Below are 27,059 nucleotides of genomic sequence, written 5' to 3' on the forward strand. Positions count from 1 at the left end.
TGGACACGAGGGGCTTGAAATGCCAAGGCAGACGCATGAAATTGAACTGGGGAGATAAAAATGTAGCAGAGAACACACAGCATTTAAAAAGGCACAGGAATGGAAGATGTGTGTCCGCCCAAGTGTTTGGAATCTTCCCTTTAGCGCCGACCAAGTCAAGCACAAAGGCTGAGCCACGCACGCGCGCATCTGCAGTCCGCCGGCAGCTCCTGGGCCGCAGCCTCTGGGTTGCGCACGCGCTGCAGTTGCCATGGAGACGCGTGGCCCTCGCCGGGCGCAAGGCGCCGCCGGAAGTCACTGGCTCGGCGGCCGCGGGTCTCCAGCTGCCGGAGGTCCGGGGGAGCGGTCCCGCGGGTGGATGGACCGCGGCGGTGGGGCCCGGGCGTTGGAGGACGGCGAGGACGAGGAGGAGGAGGAGCGACAGGGCTGCATGGCGGCCTCGCAAGTCTCCAGATTGCCCCCCATCGCGGGTTGCACCTCAGAACTGACCAAACGGAAGGTGAAGAAGAAAAAAAAGAAGAAAAAGACCAAGAGGTCGGGCAAAGGGGACGGTAAGAGGAGCAGCTAGCGCGGCAGCCTCAGCTCCCACACCTGAAATTCTTCTCCGAGGACACCCACTCCACCCATGAGAACCCCATCTACAAGTGCAGCCCAGAAACAGAAACTCGTTGGTACTAATCAGAGGTCCCCTGGCTCCCCGCACGATGAGGCTCCAGCCCTTCCCATAGAAACCATCCATGTCCACAGAGACCCCAAATCCGGCGTCGAGTTCTCAGCATCTATGGAGACCTTCAACCCCACACAGAAACACCCCGCAGAGCCTTCCAGCCCCTCAGTGACTCCTAGCTTTATACACACACTCATCATTCTAATCCCTCAGTCCAAACTCAAAATCCTGACCATCCTTACCTTCCCAACAAAAACCTCAAGCCCTCCCACAGCGATGCCTTTATCCTCATACACAGACTTCCCCTCCACAGGTAGTGAGGCACTAGTGACCTATTCTGCCAGGCACACACAGAAGCACAGGCCCTTGCCTTCCAGCTGAGGACCCTCCTTACACCCTCATTCCTTAGGGGCCCCTGCCTCTGGGTGCCGTGTAGACACCCCGGTGCTGTGTGTGCTCAGTCGCTCAGCCACGTCTGACTCTTTGCAGCCTGACGGACTGTAGCCCTCCAGGCTCCTCTCTCCATGGGGATTCTCCAGGCAAGAATACTGGAGCCGGTTGCCACACCCTCCTCCAGAGACACCCAGGAAGTGCATATAATACAGGGTATACACCTTGTACAGACTGCCCTTCCACTTCCCTCACCTGCCAAGGCCAACCTTCGACTGCACACAAACACCATCACACCAGGCATTGCTACGCACTTTATCATCCTCAGCATCCTCAACAACACCCCCTTCTATCAGTATTATCACCAAATAAAGGTAAAGCATAGATAGCCAGCAGGCACACATATTCACAAGCTGCACACTCACCTGCCTAGACCCCTCCCTATCCCCATACACATACACATAGGATTCTCACTCCTGGTTTCCCTGTGGACATATCACAGAAACACACCCACCAACAGCTGCCACAAACCCACAGGCTTACCGTGCTCCTCTCAGAGAATTCCCTAGGGACTCCACAAAGGCTCTGAGCACGCACTTGTGGAAAGAGTGCAACAGTGATGTAGAATGTGCCTGTCAGTGGGTGCTGTAAGTCTCTCTTATCAGTTGTGTGGTCCACTGTGGGGGCTCTTGCTATCAGGGAGGTGGATCAGCGCCCCTTACCTCTAGCATAGTTAGTCCTGGGTTCAAGTCTCCGGGCCCTGGCCTTTGTACAAAGCTGGCTCCCCTGGAAACCTGGAGGCCAAGATGTACCAGCCTTCCCTTGTAGTTTGGAGAAGTGGGGGATGGGCAGATTACAATTACTTCTCCAGGTGGAATCATCATAAAAAGGCAAGAAAACAGTTCTGGAGTTTAAGTCAATAAGCTCCAGGTGTACCTGCCAAACAGATTAGGAAATTTATTATCTTTTTCAGCTTAGCCTCTGACTTTAAAAATTACAGTGGCATGTACTTCATACTGTCAGCAGGGGACACCAAATAGTTTTGGGGAAGTGGGAAGGTATAGGAATGCCAAGAGAGGATTTTTTTTCCCTCCTTCTCTCCTTTTCTCTCTTTCTTCTTTTGGTGGGGGGAGGGAGTTTCCTCTCTCTCTGCCCCCCAAATAGGATGAGCTGAAGAAAGAATCACAACATGTAGTATTTTATATGCACGTTATATAATTCAGAAGTGCTATTAATATTTCAAAAGAATCAGTATACGCCACACAGCAGAAATATTTCCTGGCTTGACAGAATGCTTTCCATAGTCAGATTTAGGAAGTTTTTCTGTTGTTCTCCATTTCTTCCATCATAAAGTGTCTAGACTAGGGGTAAGTCACAGGCTCCCAGAACTGGGCAGTACCTTGGCGAGCAATGGAGAGGTGAGGTGGGGATGTGTGGAAAGAACCCGGCACTGGGAGTCAGGCCTCCATTCAGATCCAAGCTCTGCCACCTGCTATGTGACATTGGAAAGTGACGGAGGCTTTTGGAGTCTGTTTCCTCCCCTGGAAAACAGGGCAGATAGCCTCTCCCCAAGGGGACCTGGCTCATAGTATGTGCTCAGTAAATGGTTCCTCCCTGCCCAACATAACAACCCAAAGCCTATAGGCAGTGGGTGTGTACGGGGCTGGTAGGCTTGCCCAGCTGAGCCCTAGGTAAGGAGGGGCCTTTAGTTCCCTCCCCACTTCATCTTTGGTGGTTTGGGCATCACCACTGAGTGGGCTCAGGGCAAGTATCACAGAGGCTAACGCCGCCCATCTGCTCAGCAGATAAACATCAGAGTCAAGGCATGAAGACTCAGCAGCTGTCTCCAACCTTCCATGACATATTAGGTCCCAGCAAAGATCACGGCCCGGGGCCAGAGCACAAGCAGAACAGGGATGAAAGCAAGCTCTGCTCCTACTCCACCGCTGTAAGCCTCCCCCGCTTTGTCGAAATAGAAGAGACCCTTTCCAACCAGGTCAATGAAAGTCTGCGCTGGGATGGCATTCTCGCCGACCCAGAGGCTGAGAAGGAAAGGATTCGCATTTACAAGCTGAACCGGAGAAAGCGGTACCGAATTTGGGCCCTGAAGGGCTTCCACTCTGACCCCGGTGCCGTGGAGACCCCCGAGGACCCAGCCTACCTCTCGGATCAGGACAGTGGCAGCAGCAGGCAGCTGATGGCCAAGGGCCCCAACCACTGCTCAGAAGGAAACCTCGTGTCTACGGACATACCACCTTGAATGTGCCCAATCTCATCTGATCTCGGAAGCTAAGTGGGGTCGGGCCTGGTTAATACTTGGATGGGAGAAGGAAACCTTATCCCGAAGCTCCTCCACTCCGACTTCCCTGCTGCTCTGCTGGAGCCAAAGCCCACCCATGACCCGGACAAGCTTATGATTTATCCTTCCCACCAGTCTATGTGTTAAAACTATGTCTATACATAAATAAAGGGAAATCAGACTTAGCTCTAAAGGAAGCAGGTGTCTGGTGGGTTGATGAACTCAGTTCGCCTTCCACCAAGATGTCTTTCAAAGGCCCAGGAAAACCACAGCTCCTTAAGAGTGTAAGCAGGTTGATGAACAAAATTCTCTTCTGAATGTCCTTTTTTTCTCAAATAAGCTGGCATTGCTTTGTTATTTAATTTCCCGTCACAATTAGCTATCTATAGTCTCCCCCACCCACAAAAAAAGAGAAAGTGGGTAGATGGTATCAATTCTAAATCTGTTTTTAAAAAATATTTATTTGGCTGCCATCAGGTCTTAGTTATGGCACTCAGATCTTTCATTGTGGTGCTCAGGTTCCTCTCTAGTTGTGACTTCCGGGTTGAGTTTCCTGCCTCCAGCCTGTGCAATCTTAGTTCCCCAACAGGAATCGAACCCAGGTCCCTTGCACTGGAAGGCGGATTCTTACCCACTGGACCACCAGCAAAGTCCCTAAATTCTAGTGTTAATCGCTCAGTCGTGTCCAACTCTTTGTGACCTTATGAACTGTAGCCCACCAGGCTCCTCTGTCCATGGGATCCTCCAAGTAAGAATACGGGAATTGGTTGCCATTTCCTCCTCCAGGGGATCTTCCCAACCCAGGGAGCAAACCTGGGTCTCCTGCATTGCAGGCAGATCCTTTACAGTCTGAGCCACCAGGGAAGTTCCTCAATTCCAAATCTTAAACTAATTTCATGGGTAAAATTCCTCACACAGCATGTTTTCAGAAGCCCAAGGAAAATGCCCTGAATAGCCTGGAGACTTTTCTTTTTTAGATATACTCACTGCGCTTTTGTGGCCTTCAGAATAAGGGAGTTCCAGAGAATCCCCTAAGGGAGGTTATCTTGCGAGGTCTCAAAAGGAATATTGCTTCTCTTATCAATATGGTCTTCCTCTAATCCCCCAAGACAGTATTTCAAGCAAACTTAGGGAGCATTCAAAGGCTCTGCAGTACTACTTGTTCTAAGTTAATGTTCTTGTCTGCAAATACTGGGTGAGGGCCATGTGCTGCCTTGGTCTGGCTTCTTCCAGAAGCAGACAAAGACTCCACTGCAAGTAGACAATCTGGGAGGCGAAGCGGTGACCAGTGGAGAGGATGCGGAGGAGGGGAAATGGTCAATCCAGGGAATCTAGTAAACCAGCTTCCACACCGGGCAACCGGGCCTCGACCCCACAGGGAAACTCCGTCAGGATGACCCGGCCCGAGGGTGAGGGAGCTGGGGTGTCACGCTCCCCAGAGTCATAGGCGGAGGGGCCCTGGGGGGGTGTTGGTTTCTGGGAATTTCCAGCCTGCCACATGAGGGCTAGAGGCCAGTCTCACCTGTGGGGGAACCGCCCTCTGGCACAAAGATGCAGCTGGAAGCTTCTGAGAGATCGAGGTGGTCTCGGGTAGCACTGGACAGCTCTGTCAGCACGGTGCAGGCCCCAAGAGGGACACCGTGGACGTGAGGCTCCAGCCTTCCAAGGAGGTGAAGGCGTGCAGGGTACTCGGGAGAAGTCGAAATCCAACACAAAGCATCACAGGCAGCTTCTTTAAAACTTAAGAGAAAGTGGTATGAGCCGAGCACATAGGCACATTCTAGCCACCTGACCAGCCCTAAAGGTTGGAAACCCACCGCCTCGGTACTGACCAAGCCAGGTGCAAATCATAAACCCAATTATTTCTGAGCTGTGCTGGTCGGCTGATGCATTCTGCTGCAGAATTGCTCACGGACCCACGGGTACGCAGCCTTGTTCATCTTAGTAAATAGATTCATCGTGTAGTTCTGGAGATGAGTATGCAGGCCCCCGGCAGACAGAGCAGCCCCTTAAGAGGTCCAGTGTCAGGGTTTTCATGTCTTGGTCACCAGACCCTATAAGATATACTGAAGAGGCTTTCAGAAGAGCCCTTCCTACGCTGGAGATGAGGTTAGCAGCCTGGCCTGGCACAGGCCATCCCTATGCCAAGGCCAGGCCGGACCCGTGCTATCGGGTTGTGGGGCACCCATGGAATCAAGCAAAGGGGACCCCGGGCTCAGGCGCGGCTCCATGGTTAGGAGGAGATGGAAGTGTGCTAGACCCAGTCTTAGACCTCGCCCGGTGCCCCAGGTTCAAGGTAAAGACAGCAGAGGGTGGGGCAACTGAGTTGGCATTTCCTGTGCCTTCTGGCTCCACCGAGGTGGGGGGAAGTGCATGGAGGAAGCCGAGGGCACATCCGCCTCAGGATGTCTTGGTCGCTTTGCACTTTCTTCCATGCAGGGTGGGGGTTGGGGTGGCCTGTGGTTGCCTTTCTGCCTGAGGTGTTCTGAGATAGTGGGGAAAATGATAGGCTTTGACCTCAGAGCTGCATTTTTCTCTGTCTCACCTCGCACTACCTATCTGACCTCAGACAAATTGCTCAACCTCTCTGAGCCTTAGTTACTGCTTCCGGAAACAGGGATGAAAAATTCCTACTTCTGTGTTGTAAGAATCAAATGCAGTAATTACATAAAGCATTCAGCATAGTGCCTGGCCCCTAGGAAGCACTCATTGTATATTAAAGAGTTCTGAGCAATGATATTTTAGGAAGAGGTAGCCACACAGCCACTGGAAAGACTATTCTGGGGATGGTGTAGAACTCACCTCATCAGTGACCTTCACAAAAAAAAAAAAAAAAAAAACCACATGACTTCAGTGACTGGCTGATAGAATTCAAACAAACCGCAAAACAAATTACAGGGAATGTAAGAGGAAAGAATTGAGAGTCTCACAGTCCAGCATTCAGGGGAGGGGGCTTTAGGCTGAACAAGAATGTGCCGCCTCGTAGCCTGGAACTAAATGGGAGTCTGTGCTCAAGATATGAACTGAAGAAGCTGGTGAGAATTAATGCTCCTACAAGCATGGAAATGACTCCAACTCAAACCACAATGGGTTAGAAGTTTTAAGTGTCTTTCTGATACCCAACCTGTTTCAGTGAGGACTTTTCCAGTAGAAAGGAATAAAACTTGAAAACCAATGAAAACTGGTTTGCAGACAAAAGGGAGTGATTGACTTATAAGGCCAACAGTCCAGGGTTGGTTATGGATGGCTTCAGGCACAGCTGGATCTAGGAGGTCATGCTGTGTCATCAAAATTTGTCTCTCTCCACATCTTGCCTCTGCCTCCCTGATTAGCTTCATGTTCAGAAGCAGGTTCACATAACAGGGTTGCATAGATGGCCACTGACATCCTTATAATTCATCAAAGATGAACTCCTGTGTTCATATCACTCCCAGAAAAGACCTCTGGCCTGGCACAGGTCATACCATATGTCCATCATGGACAAATCACAGTGGCCACGGAAAGGGAGCAGACTTCCCTATAGCTCAGATGGTAAAGAATCTGCCTGCAATGCAGGAGACCCGGGTTCAATCCCTGGTCAGGAAGATTCCCTGTGGAAATGGCAATCCACTCCAGTATTCTTGCCTGGAGAATCCCATGGACAAAGGAGCCTGGTAGGCTACAGTCCATGGGGTCGCAAAGAGTCAGACACGACTGACTAACACATAAAGAAAGGGAGTGCTTGCTGCAGAGACCTAGGGTGTGGTGGGGACATGGCAGGAGGAGACAACCCTAAGGAACACGTGTACTAAACAGACTGTCATGGAAGCTGTATAAAACCTACACAGAATAGGGTGACTCCCTAAAGAGATGCCAAGTAGATTTTTTCATTACCTTCTAAATTAAGAATGATTCATTTTTTAAAGACCTTGACCAAGGGTCATGGGGGTGGATTACATAGCAATAATCTCAACGACCTGGATTGACTGCATACTTATCTCCAGAACCACTGACCCTTGCCCAACACTGTGGAATCTATTAACTCAAGAATGAACAAGGCTCTGTAATGGTGGGTCTGTGAGCTGTTTTGGAGCAGAATGTATGAGCTGGTCAACACAGCTTAGTAATAATCGGGTTTATGATTTGCACCTGGTTTGGGTGGTACCGAAGGGGTGGGTTCCAACCTTTAAGGCTGGTCATGTGGCTAGCGTGTGCTATGTGCTCAGCTCACTCTAAGACACTCCCACCATGAGTAGCCTCTGGGTTTCTACACCAGGAGTGGTTGGAGCCTTGTGAATATCCACCATGGAGACTGCAGGAAGGCAGTTCAAGGAAAGTAACAATTTTGGTGTGGATTGGTGTGATGGATGCCTCTGTGATCTCTGCCTCCAGGTGCTCATGCAGCCAGCACCACCCCCCCACACACACATCCCCTCTCCCGCATCAAAGACCTGTTGATTCTAACGACTAAAATACAGCAAAAGTGGTGGAGTGTCTCTTCCCAGATGAGGTTACAGAAAAAGAATGTGTTGGGGGACGGAAAGAAGGAAGGATGCAGGGCTATAGAAACTGCCATGGCACATACATGTCATTACACATTTGTCCAAACCCATATACAGTCTAACATCAAGGGTGATTCCTCAACTGTGGACTTAGGTTAATAATGTATCAATGTGGGTTCATCAATTGTAACACATGTACCAAGCCATGAAAGATGTTAACAACTGGGGAGACTCCAGTGACAAGGAATCCATGTCTCCTGCCAACAGCCGCGAGAAAACTCTGAAGCAGGTTCTACCCCCATTAAGCCTCGTGGTGACCCTGCCCCAGTGGCACCTTGATTACAGCCTTCGAGACCAGAAACCAGATGCATCCAACTCAACGACACCCAGCTTCCCGACCCACAGAAACTGGGAGGTGATGAAGCTGTTTGAAGACACAAAATCTGGGGATAATTTTGTTACTAATACAGTTGGCCTCACCCTCACCATTAGCTGTGCTCCTCAGCTAGCTGCTGCTCCTCCCCCTTGACCTGAGGGTGGAAAATCCAAAACCCCACCTTCTCCTAAGGAGCCATGTGTTATCTAGCTCCACAGACTCCCACTGCCGGTACTCAAGGGATGCTTAAGTTGATAACTTATCCCAAAGTGATGCTGTGTCCTGCAGGGTTGAGGGGACTGCTGGGTGAGTGGGAAGTGCTAGGGAAGATTAAGTGTTTTCTACCTATTATGCTCACTTATGGAGCTGTCGTAGCTATTTAGATTACATTTTCATGGTCTGTGTCTTGCATCCTGCCCCTTACCTTGTCATTATAACATTTTAGGTCATTTTCTAGTCTGTAGGTTCTTTTGTCTCATTTGTTCCTCGGTCAAAATGTCCCCTGAGTGGGTGGGAATCATCACCTCCAGGTTACGGTTTAGACTTAAAGAGAAGTGACTTAACTCATTTGTAAGAGATGGGCTCCAAGATCTCCAATGGTCTTTTTCGAAATTGCTTCTCAAGCCATTGCTCAGTCTGCAGTTCTCTGCTAACTGCTGCCAGGATGCTGGGAATACCCATCTGCATGGACCAGGCTCCTCTTTGCCCTGGTGTGGCATAGACATCATACACCCAAGCTAACACAATTCCACCTCCATCGGAGATGCAAGGTGTTACAACCCCAATTACACATGGAGAAATGGACACAGACAAGGAAAGTGACCTGTACAGAGTCACTCAGGGGAGGAGCTAGGATTCCACACCAAGTCTAGCTGCTTCCAAAGGTCCAGCTCTGAATCGCTGTGCTGTGGTGCCTCCGATAGGCTCCCAAAGCCGGGGGAGCCAAACTATACACCCTCCTGGAGTTTGGCCACCTGGGAAAGAGGCAGATGAAGACAGAATGGGGACTCATCGGCAGGGCCGGTGGCTGAAGCCGGCTAGGGTGTATATAGATGGAAGGAGGGGGGTCTTTCCTGGGAACTGTGGCTGGCAGGGAAGCTTTCTGGGGAGAAGGGACCTGGAGAGGCAGATAGCCCCACCCACTGGGCCCCAGAGGGCCCCAGGGTGATGAGAAAACATACTTTCGGGCCTCCCGGCCCTACTGCGTACTTGTTCATGGTCAAGTCTGGTCTTTGAAACTCTTGACACACACCACCCGACTTCTGACTGTCCCTAGGAAGGGCTTAGGAAGGGTCCTACCTCCCCCCCTCCCACCCCAGGCAGGCACGCCGATCTACAGCTACTCACCACTCACGGCTTGCCATTGACAATGGTGCCAAGGCCTCGAAACTTGGCCTGGGACGCGGTAACAGCGACCCGGGACCAGCAGCACCTACAGGACCTAGAGCTTGTTAGAAACTCTCGGGCCAAGCCCAGACCTTCCGAACCTGCAGCTTAACAATCTCCCCAGGTGACTCACATGCACGCTGATGTTTGAGCAGCTTGTTCTCTCTCGTGTCTGCAAATCTTATGAGGGGTCACTGACTGGTATTTCATTGTACAGACTATTTATTCAATGCCTATTTGTGGCCATTTACTTGGTTTCCTGTTTTTTGGCTATTCTGAACAACTCTGCGAGGAACATCCTTAAATGCACATTTTACTGCAAGTGTCCGGTGCTTTGGGTACATTCTTGGAAGTGAAATTACAAGCCGAAAGGTAATTAAAACAAGAAACACTGGTATAGCCTTTGAGCCCTGGAAGGTACTGTTCTAAGCACTTTGTGTGTATGAACAAATTTCATCTTCATAAGCTCTCTACAGGCTTCCCAGGTGGCGCTAGGGGTAAAGAGCCCACTTGCCAATGCAGGAGGTAAGACACGCGGGTTTGATCCCTGGGTTGGGAAGATCCCCTGGAGGAGGGCATGGCAACCCACTCCAGTATTCTTGCCTGGAGAATCCCGTGGGCAGAGGAGCCTGGTGGGCTGCAGTCCATGGGGTCGTACAGAGTCAGACTCGACTTAAGCGCCTTAGCACGCACAGCTGTCTATCAGAAAAGAACTCTTCTCATCCTCATTTCACAGGAAGTTTAAGGGACTCGCTAAGGTCACACAGATAATAGATGATGGAACTGGGATCTGAATCCTGATGGTCTGGTGAAGGCATCTGGGATATGCTGCTTCAAAATATGCCACTTTGGTATAAGGACTATTTTGATTATTTTGGTATAAGGATTACAATTGAGAATCGACAGATGTAAGAGAAGTTCTTTGCTCTCCCCTCATGTGCCTAAAAGCAGGGTGTCAGTTTCCTTTTGTGAAGGTGGCACAGATTGTCCTCCACCTCCTGTTCCGGGATGAGGACAGAAACTCTCGTCACTGGAGAAAGAGAGTCCCCAAGATGAGTCTGCACAAACAGAACTTGTTAAACAATCCTTATCTGCCAAATAAATCCTTAATTTCCCCAATTATTTCCTAGTCTCTTTCCCATAGTTTATTGGCTCCAGAAACCCAAATTCCCATTCCTTCTTCTAGTCACTTCTCAATTTATCACCTTTTGTTAAAACAGTATAAGTTCCTGAGTCTAACTTCTTTGGCTTTTCACTTCTGTGAAAGCCCTGTGTATGTAAAAAATATTAACATCAATGACACTGTATGCCTGGGAATCCCCTGGTGGTCCAGTGGTTAGGGCTCTGTGCTTCCAATGCAGGGTGCATGGGTTCGATCCCTCGTTGGGGAACTAAGATCCTGCATGCTGCAGGGTGCCACCAAATAAATAAAACCACCAACAAAAAAACATTGTATTCCTTTTCTCCTGCAAATCTGTCTTTTGTCAGTTTAATTTTCAGGCACTGTTCAATAAACCTAAGAGGGTAGAGGAAAAGTTTTTCCTCCACTTCCCTGGCTTCAGAATCTTTGTGTGCCCTTACCGTTACTTTTAAGTGCACGTTTTAAATACCCTCCTTGCTTTTCCCAAGAGTCCGGTAGGAAACGGCATTGGAAGAATACATGGATCTTTATTTTTATGCCCCTTATATATGCAGGTGGTGCTAAAGTCCTCTTGGAGCTTAGTACCAGGAAAGAGCCCTGCCTCTAGGGATCCACTTCCTTATACTAGATACAGTCACACAGTCTTCTTTCCTTTTTGGCCCTGCTTGCAAGGAAACTCAAGACTAGGTTTTGTCCTCAATTACAGCAGCTCTTTGTCCTCTGGATTCTGGTGAAGTCCCTTTCTACTGCCTCCCCCACTCCCTACTTCACTATCTGGCCTTTATCCTTTTACCCTGGTTTTAATGCCTGTATCACATAGAGGGTGTTTTTTATTGTAGTCGTCCCTATTTCATTTTGAAAATAGGTGGATACAAATAAATATTTGAAGAAATGAATAAAAGCACTCATTTAAATGAACTTTTTGGACCCTTACTGCTTTGTAAGAACTTCTCCAGGTTGGCAACAGTGGTGCTAGTATTCAAAACATCCTGTTATTTGTGCTTGCCAGCTTAATTACCTGCCCCAGGGCTTTTGCAGAAAAACAGTAATTTGTAATTTACCAGCAATGGGTTTCACACACCCCACACCCCTGTGTTCTCATTCTGAAAAAGAGACCAGAAAATGAATAGAAATCTCCTGGGAATTCACTAGTGGACCAGTAGTTAGAGGACTCTGAGCTTCTACTGCTGGGGGCCTGGATTCTATCCCTAACTGGGGAACTAAGATCATGCAAGATGCAGGGTGGAGCAAAAAAAAAAAAAAAAGCCCCTTCTTATGCTCTGAGGTTGAAAACAGTGTTTACAGTTTTGTTGTTTAGTTAGTAAGTCATGTCTGATTTTTTTTGCAACCCCATGGACTGTAGCCCACCAGGCTCCTCTGTCCATGGGATTTCCAAGGCAAGAATACTAAACTAGGTTGCCATTTTCTTCTCCAGGGATCTTCCCGACTAAGAGATCGAACCTGCATCTCCTGCATGGACAAGTGGGTTATTTACCATCTGAGCCATGAGGGAAGCCCAGTGCCACCATCTAAAAGCAATGCTATCTCTTAGATTGGTCCATTCAAACAACCATCTGAAACTGCTGGTCTTCAAAAACCAATAACAGTTTATCTCTCAGGGAAATAGGAGTGATTTTTATTTTTGCTAATATGCATTTTCTGATTTCCTTAAAAAACAAGTTTTCATCAGTAGTGTCATAGATACAAAGATACGTTTTCCAATTTTTTGCTTTGAAAAATTTCAAGTATATACAAAGTATATAGACATAGCATAATGAAACCCCATGTACATAGCAATTGCACGCTGGGTTTCAAGAAGACTGCAATAACCATATTAAGCCATTGTTCAGCTTATGATTTCCCAAAACTTATTTGATCACAGAACCTTATTTTATTCCATAGAAAGCACTTTGGGGATATAGTGATATATACAAACCACTTGATAATGATTATATTCCAAAATAAAATTATTAGAATTTAATTTTGAAAAGAGGCATTCCATGTAATAGGAGTCATTACTTAATTGAGTTATTAATTTCTTAAATTTCTGGGAAGTATACCAAATTTCTAAGGTTTATCTTATTATTATTAATTATACCTACTGCTGTTTCTCTTAAGGGCACCAGCTTAATCTGATACACTTAGAAAGGTTGGAAAATTGAAACAGTATTAGCTTTAACACACTTTTGCCTTCTCCCTTTCTCTCCCCCCCCCAAAATTATAGCTTTAATCTTACATGCTTTAAATATTTTTCCATCAAAACCTTGGAACTGATTAGCTCATTCATTTTATAGAAAACTTACACCACATAACCTAAACAGCAAAATTAGCCCTCATTGTCATTCCCATCAGCCAAGTGAGACTTAATTTCTATTAACAAGAGATTGGCATTTGTTATTTGGCTATACCCCAATACAAAATATAAAGTTTTAAAAATAAAATAAAAAGAGATGAGCTTTCAAAAAAATCTTTCAGCTGCACTACATGGCATTCAGGGATCCCCAGTCAGGGATCAAACTCGTACCCCCTGCAATGGCAGCCTAGAGTCTTAACCACTGGACCACCAGGGAAGTCCTGAGACTGGTTTTTAAAACGTGTTTGTAAGAATGATAATATGCATTCCTGGGACATGTTTATTTACGAGTTGCAACTCCAAGACTAACAGATAAGGCAGAGCCTCACCATGAAATGAAGGCTGGAGTGAAATAAGACACCGTCACTTTCAGTAGCCCTTACTGACCTCTTTGCTTTACCCAGAGGGACTTTTCCTCAGGGAAGACCACAGTCTGAGATTGAAGAGATGTGCGTGGTCATGTGGAATGTCGTCACTCTGACGGCCTCATTTTACAAGATGTTGGAAGTGAGGACCTCCCAGTGCAGGCGCACTTTGCTTCCACCACCGTGACCATCTAGGTGCAGGACCCCGCGGCACACACAATACCCACGGGATCCTGGTGCCCAGATGCCGTGTTTCTAGCTGTCCCTTTGCCCTGCCTACAGGTCTTTCCAGCCCAGAGCAGCGTATCACAATAATAACCGGGCTGGGGTGGACTGAGGCATGCATTTCTTCTGCAAAATGGGAGGAAGGCAATTTGAAAGGGTAAGTGGGAAGGGACTGGCCTAACACCGACACTCACAGGTGCATCTCGGGGCAGATCCGTTTGGGGAAAGAGTACGCATTGAATCTGGAAACAGTTTCTTTAAAATTCCAGAGCCCAGGAACCCCTTGGAAAATCTTCCAGGATAACGCATACCCCAGTCAGAAGTATATTATTAATTCACAATTGCATCTCAAAATTTCTCAAGAGGAAGAACCATTGTTCTCACTTTTCTTAACCTGACATTATGACTTTTTTTTTAAAAAAAGAGCAGCGTCTCTGAGTTTTTTAAAAGAAAATTTATTATTAAATGAAGAAGTCATAAAGCAAAATGGAGGGGGACAGATGTCAAACATAAATTTAAAATGTCGTTTTCATCAAATACTATTCCTAAGGTTAGAAACAGGAAACGTATCAAATGAAGAGGTACTTAATCTTTCTCAAATGTCTGTGATTTCAAAAGAAAACCTTTCTCTGAATATATAAATCCTTATTACACAAAAGATTAAATTTAAAAGTCTGAGAAAAGAGACTTTTAACTCATAAGTAAACGGTATTTCCCAGACACCCTTTGGAATGTTTGTTTTTAATCAGTGGGTTTTAAAAATCATTGCTTCCACCTTGAGAACTAATATGAATCCATCACTGATCGACGACGTTCAATCTACATCTTCACCTCCTTCCTTTTCTGCAACTTTCAGCAAAGCAGATTTGGAGAAAAAGAAAGGATTCGAGAAAATTGCAGTTGGGTCCCTGGTGGATAACAAAATCAAAATCTGCTTTTCCATTCACATGACACATCCACAGGCACTCACTTCTACTTACTTTACTGACATATTTCATATCAAAAAATCTCATATGTGCATCTCAACACAGGGCCGCGTTCAAAGATGATGTTCCTTCCCACTGGTCTTTCTAGTCGTGCTGCCCACGACATTATCCTGAGCTCATCATGTGTCTCCACTGGGCCAGAGCAAAACCTTTGGAATTTTCTTTCTCGTTGTTTTAGTTGCTAACTCATGTCAGGTTCTTTTGCAACTGTACCCTGCCAGGCTCCTTTGTCAGTGGGATTTCCCAGGCAAGAATTCTGGAGTGGGTTGCCATTTCCTTCTCCAAGGGATCTTCCTGAGCCAGGTTGAACCCACATCTCCTACACTGGCAGGCAGATTCTTTACCACTGAGCCACCAAGGAAGCCATCGGAATTCTCTTACCATAGTTTAAAACTTACATTTATCACTTGTCTTAAATGACAGGCTTATGAAATCAGAGAGAAAAACCCATTTTTATCCATAAATGCTGCGTCACTCTTCCAAAAGCAGGAAGCATTTGCTGCTCTGCATGACAGGAGACTATGGGGTCCTGGGGTGCCCCCCAAAGGACCCCTGCTGAACTTCATGCTGGCAAGCTTGGGACCATGGAGCTGAATGCACGCTCCACGGAAGGGATGCTTCTAATCAGGTGCACAGTGGACATACTGCTATCAAATTTGAGAAAGACTGCAGACCATTTAGCCCTCTAGGCCTCTGATGACTTCAAATGACAGTGATTATCGTCACACCTGAACAGAAGTCTCCCTGTGGCTCCAGGGTACCCACTGAGCCCTCAATTCCGCTTTCAGGACAGATGGAAGCCATCAGCACAAACCCGGAGATACAGCAGGAGTGCGGGCTTCCAGGACTCTGCAAGCACCTGACATCGTCTGGATGCAAAGGAAATACCCACGCTTTTGTTCTCTCCAATATCAGATGAGCAAAAGCCATCTGCCACTGTCTTTACTCAAAATCCACAGGGAATGGCAGCAGGAAGAAGTCAGGGCCGGGTGAGGCAGGGCAGGGTGGGGTGTGAAGCAGGGCAGGCAAGAGGCTGAAGGCCAGAGGCAGCCTGGCCTCCTCGCCCTCCTGGTCTGGCCCAGCCTGTGTCCCTACTTCTGTGGGGCCCCATCAGCTAAATTCACAGTTTCTTCCATTCACACTCAATGCCATGACTGTCACATTAAAAGGAACGCTTGAACGTGTACAGTCACCACGGCTCCCGGGCTTTGGAGTTTGACTTGTAACATCACTCCCGATGCTCAGTTCACCTTTACTTCACTTGGGCTGGGGGCAGGGGGGCAGATTTCCTTGCTTTTTCGCTTAGAGCTCAGGCACCAGCAAAATTCCTCTGCAATACAGACCCAAGGTCGCTGGAAAGGACACACACCCGGATGAACCAGATCATTAGAAACATCTATATCCACCTCCTCCCAGGGGGATCAAGTCTTAGGTATGGCTGTTGGCTCCCACTGTGAGTAAAGTCCCCTTCATGGACTCCCCCAAAAGTGTTTTCCCTAAGCATTCTCTCAAAATGCCGTTTCTCTCCAAAGGGGCCTCTGCTATGTTTCGCCTCGTGAAAAAATTAGGAAAGTATTTGGAAATCCCCAAACACATATCAGGAAGAGTTAAACAAGCTTGTGAAGACATCACTGTTGTTTAGTTGCTAAGTCATGTCCAACTCTTTTGTGACCCCACGGACTGCAGCCCATCAGTCCTCTGTCCATGGGATTTCCCAGGCAAGAATTGTGGAGTAGGTTGCCATTTCCTTCTCCAAGGGTCTTCCTGACCCAGGGATCAAACCTGAATCTTCTACATTGGCAGGTGGATTCTTTACCACTGAACCACTAGGGACGCCCCAGAGAAGACACTGTCAGATGCCAAAGGTTCAAGGCACTTTGCTTGGAACCAAGCTTGGAACCCACAGTGGAAAGAACTGGAACCAACCTGTTGCCCCCAAACTCAGCCACCAGTTGACCTGATCCCACTGTAGAGCCAAGAATAGGATGAACCTTTTCTTTCCTTCTTTCTTTCTTTTTTGAAAGGCATCTTATATTGTGGTTTTGGGGTTTTTTTCCATATCACAAAAAAGATTTAGAGAATTCCAAAGAGTTTCAGTTAACAGGAAATACAAATAGAAATAAAAAAAAAATAAACAGAATGGAACTCAACTCTCCACAGATTGAACCCATATGGGTGTCACATCTCACTGAATTAGCACCACTTTTGTATCAGTGAAGACACCCGGGGCTGAAATTTCTTCAAACTCACTTTTTCCATCTCAGGGAGATTTTTCCATGCTCTTCCTCAAACAAACTGACCAATGGAGGAAGCGCTCCCCCTCCTCCCTATTTCAAAGTGTGGGGCATTTTCCTTTCGCTCTAAGCCATTCTTTGATTTTCTCATCAAATTGAGACTTCGGGGAAGCTATGTAGCAGCAAACTAGGAAATACACTCCCTTTAAACACAGTTGGAAAAAAAAAAACTGTAAAAACCTAATTCACTGGATAATTAGAAGCTATTGTGACATTTTCTTTTCTTCCCCAGACTGGGCTTAGAGGTATCTCTGGGTTAGACTGTTCTGGGGCTAGAAGGACACGCGAGGGCAGCCTGGCCCAACCAGACCTGCCCGGGAAAGCGGGGCCGGCCCCCCTGGAGCCCGCCCCAGTCAGTTCTCCTCCAGCAGGTAATCACCGCCCGCGAACTCCGTGGCTTCGAGCTCCACGCTGGACAGGAACCTCCTCAGTGTCTTGCGGCAGTTGTAATCCAGGGTGGTGGTGTAGACGGTCTTGGGGTACTTGGGGTAGACGATGGTGGTGCTGAGGAAGCGGGTGGGTTTGTGGCGGGGCTCGAAGCGCACCTCCGCCTTGTAGTTGCGCCACGTGCAACTGGGAATGCAGGTGATGGTCTGGCTGCAGGAGGCCACCGCCAGGCCCAGGGGCAGCTGGACGTCGTCAATGAAGTGCCGCTCCGAGTCGTACCTGACCGAGGACGTGTACCTGGGCGGGAGACACAAGGCGCGTGAAGCCGCTCCTCGGGGCTGGGGGCACGGGGTCCCTACTGTGACCTCAGACCCGGAGATGGGGTGACTCTGGGGAGAAGCCGCATGGACTTTATGATGTGCTTACCGTGTGGTCCTTTCTGTTCTAAGCACTTTAATTCCAGGATCTAATTAACCTTCCCAACAACGCCGGGAGAAGGAATCGGGGGTGCAGAGGTTAAGGTCACAGTGAGAGGGAGCCATGGAGCTGCGGTCTCCATGCAGGTATGCAGGATTCCCAAGTTCACCTGCATGTCTCTTCCCCACCGAACGGAGCTGGCTCCCACTGACTTAAATTTTCAGACTTTGGCCAAATTACTTCCAAGCCTCAGTTTCCTCTTTTATACACACACACACACACACACACACACACACACACACATATATATAATATATATATAAATATATATATTATTGGGTCTTAGTTGCAGCTGCACTGGGTCTTAAATGCAGCTTGTGGGATCTTAGTTCCCCGACCAGGGGTCAAACCTCCACTCCTTGCATTGGAAGCATGGAGTCTTAACACCAGGAAAATTCTTCCTTTCTGAAAAAGGTGCCCAGCATAAGGGGGAAGAGTGTTTAAACAGCAACTGCTATTGATGGGAATGATTATATAACAAGGCAGATTCTCCTGTCCACAAGGGGTGAGTCATTTCTCTGCCCCCTGAATGAATAATCATCTCTTTAATAAGAGGAGAAGGGAACCCAGACATCCTGAATGCTGGTTCTGAAAGCTCTCTGATAACCAAATTCTGGTACTGGGGCCACCTCTGCCTTCAATTTGGAGACTCCTCAGGCTCAGGGAACTGAGACCTGACCTTATCCATCAAAGCCAATTAACACTCTTGATTTCCATAAAATAATTAACATCCACATTCCTCAGCAGCTACTTTATAATTATTTGTTAAGTCCTTCTTGGGCAATTTGGGAGGCTTTTTTTGGAAGCAAAGCATGAATTCATTTGACTTCCTAATTATTGCGTCTTCACAGTTACTGAAACATATACAAGCATCACACATAGGTACAGAGAATGGCACTGCCCCTCGCCATCCCCTACCCACTGGTCAGGGAGTGAGAATCAGCAGCAGTCTTTTCAAAATGAGTCTGACGGGAACATCTCTTCTCCTTGGGCAAGTAGGTTAAGGGGCTGGGGAAGCTCATGTCATGAAGTCATGTCCCCATTTGGTTCAAAATACAAGCTCTCCAGGAATAAAAGGCCGAACCGCTCACCTCCAAACTGCTGAGCCGCCTTTGTTCTGTGTCAAAGGGCTCTTTGTGTTCATGCAACGAAACTCCAGCTATAAAACCACTAGTTATCCAAAGTAAAATTCCTTTCTCTAAAAAGATGTGTCTTTTAATAGGGCCTTTCAAAGGCTCTCTGACCCCAGATGAGCCTGGGTAAGATAAATTCCCCAAGGAAGAACAGTATTTGCCCAGTGAAATCAGAACCTGAGACAAGTTAATAGCACCTTGATGCTGGGGTGGGGTGGGGGTAAGATGTGGAAAGCAGCTTCTAGAAAGAGGAATTCAGTTCAGTTGCTCAGTTGTGTCCAACTCTTTGTGACCCCATGAACCACAGCACGCCAGGCCTCCCTGTCCATCACCAACTCCCGGAGTTTACCCAAACTCATGTCCATTGAGTCGGTGATGCCAGAAAGAGGAATTACTTTATTACAAATGCTTAAACATCTGACGGCCATGATAAGTGAAGCATAAAAAGCAAGTTGCAGTATAACACAATCTCATTTTCATTTTAATAAGTCTATCTACATTCAAAAGGTTAGAATACAGAAACACCCCAAAGAGAACCCACCAAACTGTAAGAGTTTAGCGCACTTCTGTCATTGACTATTTAAAAAAAAAAAAAAAAACAAGCATTAATTACTGGAATCAAAAATAGAAGTGAAATGAAATCAGTGCCCACTGTATTTACCTTACTTCTGTTGGTGGTAAGGGGTCAAGCTCCACTCCTTCGCCAAAGGACAGGGGGCATAACCTTGGTGAGTATCCAGAGCCCAGAGGGTTAGGGAGAGAAGCTGGATTCTGCAACGATGGAGAATGCAGTCAGACCACAGGCCCATCTGATGCTTTCCCCACAGAATTCCTGGTTCTAGCCTCCCGCTGATGGGCCCAGCTGTGATTCTATGGCCCCCACTGGGAAATGATGCCAGAGAAGGACTGATCCACAGCAGCAGAAGAGCATGGACAGGTGTGTTCAAATCTCGGGTCTACCATGAAGGTGCTGGGTGCCCTCAACAGAGTCACAGCATATGCCCTGTGACCTTCTCTGCACACCCAGAGGTGGGGTGGTGTCCCCTTCCACTGATGAGGTTTCGTGGAAGGATGAACAGAGGAAGCAAATCTGAGCTCAGCATTGTGACCGCGACCGGTCCCCAGGCCTACCGCATCATCCCACAGAAAGAAAACTGCCATGAACGGGGGCTTTGCCAACCAGAACCTTCAATTACACACCCCCAGCCCTATCACTGTCTCAGCAACTCTTCAGAAAAAGCCAAAACCAACAAAAAGAAATGCTACCAGGGATTTTTTTTTGTCACTGAAGATTCAGTCCAACTTCCCCCACGTCCTCTGCCTCTGGGGCCATCAGATCGACACCCAGCCAAGATGGAGGAATCTGCAAACTCGCTGGAAAAGCAGACACCAGAAAGTTCTCTATGGCACCTTCCACTGTTCAGAAAACTCCAAGAACCAGAGCACGGCATCCCAGGGGTTCACCCTCTTGCAGGCTGGTCAATGCATCGGGCTTTCTGATTCACCAAATAGCCTGAGTCTGAGATAGGGCCATCCTCCACGTAGGTGCTCGCTTTTCTTCGCCTGCTCTGACTTGAGTCAGGGCTTCTGTGTTAAGCCAGCTAAAGGAAGCAGCCCTCCTGGGATAACTGAGAACTGTCATTTTCTTTGCTTGATTTGAGAGAAGAACCTACACTTGGGCCAGGACATGGTGGTGGCAGCCCCACCCCTAGGGCTTCCAGGAAGCAGACATTTCTAGAAGGTTTGACTTTAAGACTCTTAGGTTACCAGGACAAGGTGTCAAGTAGGGGGCATAAGGTGGACAGACAAAAGCCAAAGGGGACCAGGTAGGTCAGGGAGAGGTGGGGGTCCCCAGGGTCCAGCCCTGAACTCAGGGTGGGTGGGGGAGGAGTTTAATAAGCCCTCACTGGGGCTTGAGAACTCAGGTCCGAGCGTCCAGGAGGGGGTAGGCACTGGCTGCAGCAGAGCTTCAGGAAGCAGCCCCCAGCAGTGCCAGGGGTGTCTGCTCTGCCCACAGACACTCCCCAACCTAGGGGTGCCTTCCCAGCAGCCCTGGGGGCTGCAGGACGACACAGCCACCAAGAGGAGGCAGGAGACTCTCAACACTCACACGGCAGCCTTCTTCCAGGTGTCCACACAGACACTGGTCCTCCTGCCCTGACTCCTCGCCTCCTCATGCCTGCCGCCAGCACTCTCTGAGCACACGCGTGCCCCAGTGCAGGCTGGGGGTGGGGCGGGGCAGCAGGAGTCAGACTCCCGAACCAGGTACCCACCAGGGGAAAGGGACGGAGTCACAGTCCCTGGCATGGCTCTGGGAGGCATCCAGGAAGACTTCCCAGAGGAGGTGACAAGTTGGGTCCCAAAGGGCAGCCGGCAGGGGTTTGATGGACTGGGTGTTGGAGAGGTAGAAGGGAAGAAGCATGCCAGAGGGAGGGAGCAGTCTCGGGGGCACCGGTGTGTCTATCTGCCTGCGGTCAGGGGATGTGGAAGATGAGGCTATAAAGGGCCAGGCGGCCAGGGTTCTGAAGGCCAAGATGGAGCCAGTGCTGCCTTCTAATGGAAACGAGAGAACACAGTGATGTTCATGGAGAGACAGGATCAAGAATTCCACGCACCAAAGCGGGTGGGTCCCTAAGAAGCAGCAGCTGAACTGACTATAGTCAGTAGCAACTGACTACTTCACACAGGGGAGAGGGCTGCAAACATTCATCCCCAAGGCAGAGGGGCCGGCTCAGAGCTCTGAGCTTGACTGTAGGCAGGATGTGGGTCCCTTGAACTCTAGGTAAAGGCAATAAACACCACCATCTGAGTGATTCCTAAGGTACTTGCATTTTCTCTTTAAATAAAAGTTTTAAAGTAAAGTAAAAGGACTCATCCTTGAAAGTTTCCACCCACCTAAAGTCCTCCCACCCATCATGCGCCAGATACAGGTTAGGTGATGGGTCAAGAGGGGCCACTGATCTCAAGAGGTCCTCTCCAAGGCTGCTAACAGTGCCCTAAAGCTGGCCCTCTTTGCTCAATGAATCCGGGAGTGGAGCAGATCCCTCCTCCCAAGACCTACCGGGAGTGGGAAAGGCCCGTCGGAACCACCGAGGGCGGGGGCAAAGCCCGGAGAAGCCTGGGGTTCCCTCTCGGTGTCCCGGGACCCCTGTGGCCCGGCCAGGTCAGGATGTGGTCAAGCCGCAGCCTGACAGCCGCGGGGGCCGCCACCCCGAAGGGAAGAGACGGCGGCCCGCCTCTCCCGGGGCTCCCGCGCCTCCCAGGCGATGACAATTTTCCAGCCACCGGCTCCAGCTGGCCAGGCTCTCGCCGCGCTCCCGCCCCGGGCTCCCGGCGCTGGCCACGCCGTCCCGACGGGCGGGCGGCGGCGCCCACATCGCGCCCCGGGAGGGCGGGCAGACCGCCTGGGGGTCCGGCACGGGGTGGGGGGATAGAGAGGATGAGGGGAAGGGGCCGGGGCGGGGTCACTTACCAGGGCCGCGCGGGTGGCCGCTGCGTCTGGCTCCAGCGCCCCCGAGGCCGGCGTGCGCTCCCCGCCGCCGCCCCCGGCCGCCGCGAGCGCCCAGTGGCTGGGGCTGGGGCTGGGGGGCAGCCCCGAGTCCGGACTGTCCAGGACGCCGTCGCCCTTCTTCTTCGTGTCCACGAGCTCGGGCACATCCTGCAAGCTCAGCCGGCCCACCATGGCGGTGCGCGCGGCGGGGCCGGGGCCGCTGCCCGCCGGCCGCCCTCCCTGCCGGCCGCCCGCGCGCCGTCCGGGTCCGCCGGCCGCCGCGCTCCCGGGCCCGCCCTCCGCCCCGCCCCGCCCCGCCCGGGCCCGACCCGCCCGCGGTGGCGGAGCCGCCAGGCCGGGCGCCAGGGGCCGCTGCGCTCCTGCCGTGCGCCGCCCGCGCTGCCCTCCGCCTGGCCGTTCAGCCCGCCGCGAGCAGCCGATCCCAGGCTCCCGGGGCGCCGGCCCGGGACCCCCGCCCCACCCGGCCGTCCGCCCCGCCGCAGGCGGACACGAGACCCGACTCGCACCGGGCCCGGGGGCTCCTTGTCCCCTTGACCTGGGCCAGCCGGGCCGGCGGACGCTAGAATCTCTAGCCCTAGGCGTCGAGGGGAAGGCAGAGGAGCGCTCCGACTCGCAGAGGCCTGGGGAGCCGGCCGAAACCAGCGAACAAACAACTGGAAATTATTAATAGTTAATGCGCTTCGTATGGTTCCAGCCGCCTCTTGGCTCAGCCGGGCGGCCTCTCAGGCTGTCTCTGGCTCTCATTTTTCCCCGGGGGGGAAAAGAGCGCCTACTCCGTTTATCCTCAAGGGGACTCGGGATGGGCGGGGGAACGCATCACCCCCCGGCCTGGGTGCTCAGCCTAACAGGTCGTGGCCACAGCGAGCAGGGAAATTCAGCGTGGGTGCAGAGCAGCCCTCGAACCAGATGAGAGGCTCAACCCGCTCTCCATCAGCTGTCTGAAGGGCTCCCTCCATTGGACGGGGCGGGACGGGGGATGGTGGTGGTCACAGCTTTTCAGACGGGTTACTTGCCCTTCCTCCTTAGTTTGATAGAGAAGCCCTACCTGAGTGGGAACTCATTGCAACAGCTGCCCAACGGTAGAACTGGGCTGTTCTCATATCTAAAAGCACTAGAAAAAATAAATAAATAAATAAAAGCACTAGAAAATTCGGGTACTGTTTCTCACAGAGACCACCCTGATTATTGGTAAGTTCAGGAAGTACCCCACCACCACCACCAGCCACCCTCCCCTGGGGGGTTTTGATGGCTGCTCCGCTAGGGCCTCAAGCTGGAGCTGTGACCAGACCTAGCTGGCAGGGCCCAGCTCTAAAGAGGAGCAATGCCCTGGGCTAGGGACTTCCCTGGCTCCATGAGAGGTGGGCGCCGTGCACAGCTCGCCATGGCATCTCAGTCTGTGTCCTTGCAAAAGCAGACAGAGGATCCTTGTCCTGCTTGGGACCTGGTGAAGTCCAAGTTCAGAGCAGGCAGATGTTTGTGATCTGCTGGAAATGGTTCAAACCTCCTATTCTCACCCATCACTTTCAGGTCAGGAAACAGAGAAGGAACTTGACTTGCCCCAAGTCACAGAGCTGGTACAAAGCAGCTTGCTGTGACCAGGAAGCCCAGGAGCAGCCCTTCCACAGAGAACAAAACCTGGTGCATGCCTGAGTGCTGGGAGGTTGCTCTTGAAGGACCTGTGGGAATAGATTACAAAATCAAGGGCCAATGGTTTGTGCCAGGATATACTGTAAGCAGTGGGTCTTAGAGGTTGGGCCAACTGTGTGGCTACACTTCTCTACCCCTGTTGACCTCACCGTCTGCATATCCCAGGCTGCCGCCCAACCTGGGGCATCACAGGAGGAATCTAAGAGCTTCCCAGGGGTGTGGAAAGGTGGGTGGTCTGCTGGAGTGGGAGGACTAGCACCCTGGAGGGAGTTTGTCCACCAGTGTGCCCAGGTATTAATAGATCCTGAGAACTCTTCCCTAAATCTGACCAGGTGGGAGAAAGTGTCCAGAAAGATGGCAACTGTTCCAAGTTGGTGGTGGCCTTCAAGGTCATCAGTGTGGAAGAAGAGGATGAGACTGAGCAAGGTCAGCGTGCTCAGCCAGTGTAGCCTCTGACTCCATCAAAGCCTGAATCATTGTGGGTTGTCTTGGGAGGGATCTCAACCTGGACCTGCTAAAACCTGGAGTCTAGGGGAAGCCCCACATCACCACCTTCAGAGCGGAATTGTGAAGGGTTTAGATTGCTCACATTCTGACAATGATCCAGAGACATCAAAGATGCCAAAGTGGGGAAGGGAATGTGAAGTTGTGAGCTTCAGAGGGTCCTGGTAGATCAAGGAGACAGACAGGAGGCAACCCTTCTTCCTTGGCATTTGAGTCATCAAGCAGGTGGCCTAGGACTTCACATGGGCATCTCGGCCATCGGGCTGGACCCAGGAAGCATCTATGTCTTATGTTCCAGCCTAGGAGAGTTCTGTCTGATCCCCAAGACAAGCTCTCCCCAACTCCAGGGAGGCATCTTGGCTTTCAGAGAGATCAGGACATCCTCAGGCTTCAGGACACTTGCCAAGATGCTCCCAAAGCATAAGATGATTGCATACCTTGGACTCCTTTCCTACAGAGGAGCTCAGCACTGATGCACACACAGGAAACCAGAAGGGCTTGAAGAGGAATTCGGCCCGCAGACCTGACGCTGATGGAGAAACAGAGGTGGAGCTCTGGTCCTGTTACAGATTCCCCTGGACCACTCAGGTGCCCATCCCCCAGTAAGATCCACCGAAGTCTTCCCCTCCATGGCTCCCAGAACCCTGTTGAACCAACTAAAAGACACCTGGGACCCCGGGTTTGTCCTCCCCTGTCCAGACTGTCTTCTGAGAGCTCAAAGATAAGCTGGATCTGGCTGAAAACTGCTTGGGCACAGAGGAGAATGTGGAGGGCACAAGCCTGGCTGGGCCCAGGCATCCTGCCTGCACCCTCCTCTGTGTGAACTCACAGCAATCCTGGTGGATGAGCAGAGTGGGTCTTACAACAGGAACCATTCGAGTTCAACCTGCCCATGAGTCCCCCTGGGTGGGAGAGCAGGGAGGGAGCTTGTTTTGTAACCTCGTGGGAGCCATGTAGTGCAGACCCTGTAAGCTGGCTATGCTTCCTGAGCCATTAGTCCACACTGCAATCTGCTGTAGTCCTCTGGAAGAGCCCCAAGCCCTGGGCTCATCACTGGCCTCCATCTTATGCCAGATTATTTTCCAAAGGATGTTTCTTAAACAGAACAAAACTCTAATCAACCAGGGGGGAAGGGATAGTTAGGCAGTTTGGGATCGACATGTACACACGGCTATATTTTAAATGGATAACCGATGGGGACCTACTGTATAGCACAAGGAACTCTGCTCAATGTTATGTGGCAGCCTGGATGGGAGGGGAGTTTGGGGGAGAATCCGTTCAGTTCAGCCACTCACGTTGTGTCTGACTCTTTGTGACCCCATGGACTGCAGCACACCAGGCTTCCTTGTTCTTCACCAATTCCCAGAGCTTGCTCAAACTCCTGTCCATCGAGTCGGTGATGCCATCCAACCATCTCATCCTCTGTTGTCCCCTTCTCCTCTTGCCTTCAATCTTTCCCAGCATCAGGGTCTTTTCCAATGAGTCAGTTCTTTGCATCAGGTGGCCAAAGTATTGGAGTTTCAGCTTCAGCATCAGTCCTTCCAATGAACATTCAGGACTGATTTCCTTTTGGATGGACTGGTTTGATCTCCATGCAGTCCAAGGGACTCTCAAGATTCTTCTCCAGCACCACAGTTCATGTGTATGTATGGCTGAGTTCCTTTCCTGTGCCCCTGAAATTATCACAACATTGTTAACCAGTCATATTCTGACATATGATATATAATAAAAAGCTTTAAAAAAAATCTCTAATCAAAGCTTGGGAAAGACAACAGATTCCACTTTACCCCCTTCTGGTCCAGTTTCAAAGACAGGCCTTCTTTTGAGAAGCATCTGGGCTGCACCTAGAAATCAGGGGTCAGTTTTACAAAATGACAGCATGGACCCTGCTTAAAGAGTGACCTCCTCTCAAAGCTGTCTTTTCAGAGCGGCCATCGCCCCCGCCTGGATCACACAGACCAGTGTCCTCGTAGGACTTGGCTCCTGGCCTGGCGCCTCTCCCTGCAGGGTCTGAGGAACAAAGCCAAGTCACAGTGAATGCCAGTCCTGCATTTCCCCTTTTTCTCCACCAAAGTAAGCTAATGCCCGAATGGGAGTTGAGTCAGACAAGAGCAGGACCCCCACAACGGCTGATGCTTATTGTTTTTGGAACAGCTTGTCTTCAGTAAACCCAGCCAGACAGCAGATTAAAAAACACTGCGGGCTCCAGCATGCTGGCACACGCTTCGGAGCCCAGGCACCTTGCAGGCCCAGCCCCCTGGGTCTCTGGACTCCAGGATTCACACTGCAATGGCTTTGCCTCAGTACCGAACCCGGAATCCCCGTGCATTCATATGTACCCATGTCAACCAAAACACTTAAAAAAATCAGACTTTATTTTGTTTCCTTAAGTATTTTAAGATTAAGGTTTGGGGGGACTTTCCTGGTGGTCCAGTGG

At 50.1% G+C, this 27,059-nt stretch overlaps 2 protein-coding genes across 2 annotated transcripts; one reads left to right on the plus strand and one right to left on the minus strand.

The window, feature by feature from the left end:
* The first annotated feature begins 250 nt into the window (after nucleotides 1-250).
* On the plus strand, nucleotides 251-3,317 carry LIAT1 (ligand of ATE1). Its single transcript, XM_065910930.1, has 2 exons — nucleotides 251-551; nucleotides 2,863-3,317. Exons 1-2 carry the CDS (start codon nucleotides 251-253, stop codon nucleotides 3,315-3,317), a joined length of 756 nt encoding a protein of 251 aa, XP_065767002.1.
* Nucleotides 3,318-14,118: 10,801 nt separating this feature from the next.
* RFLNB (refilin B) lies at nucleotides 14,119-22,723 on the minus strand. Its single transcript, XM_065909313.1, has 4 exons — nucleotides 22,433-22,723; nucleotides 19,622-19,731; nucleotides 16,596-17,647; nucleotides 14,119-16,561 (listed from the first exon to the last, which is right to left on the minus strand). Exons 1-3 carry the CDS (start codon nucleotides 22,640-22,642, stop codon nucleotides 17,317-17,319), a joined length of 651 nt encoding a protein of 216 aa, XP_065765385.1. The 5' UTR covers nucleotides 22,643-22,723; the 3' UTR covers nucleotides 14,119-16,561; nucleotides 16,596-17,316.
* Nucleotides 22,724-27,059: the final 4,336 nt, after the last annotated feature.

Source organism: Muntiacus reevesi, chromosome 18 (genome assembly GCF_963930625.1).
Source record: "Muntiacus reevesi chromosome 18, mMunRee1.1, whole genome shotgun sequence".
NCBI lineage: Eukaryota > Metazoa > Chordata > Mammalia > Artiodactyla > Cervidae > Muntiacus > Muntiacus reevesi.

Excerpts from the sequence above, each read along its gene's own strand:
- LIAT1 (XM_065910930.1), top strand. The coding sequence starts at position 251 with ATGGAGACGCGTGGCCCTCGCCGGGCGCAAGGCGCCGCCGGAAGTCAC. Across the intron at positions 552-2,862 it reads GAGGTCGGGCAAAGGGGACG|ATAAACATCAGAGTCAAGGC; the intron begins GTAAGAGGAGCA and ends TCTGCTCAGCAG.
- RFLNB (XM_065909313.1), bottom strand. The coding sequence starts at position 22,642 with ATGGTGGGCCGGCTGAGCTTGCAGGATGTGCCCGAGCTCGTGGACACG. Across the intron at positions 19,732-22,432 it reads CGGCCACCCGCGCGGCCCTG|AATCCAGCTTCTCTCCCTAA; the intron begins GTAAGTGACCCC and ends CCATCGTTGCAG. Across the intron at positions 17,648-19,621 it reads TTACCACCAACAGAAGTAAG|GTACACGTCCTCGGTCAGGT; the intron begins GTAAATACAGTG and ends TCTCCCGCCCAG.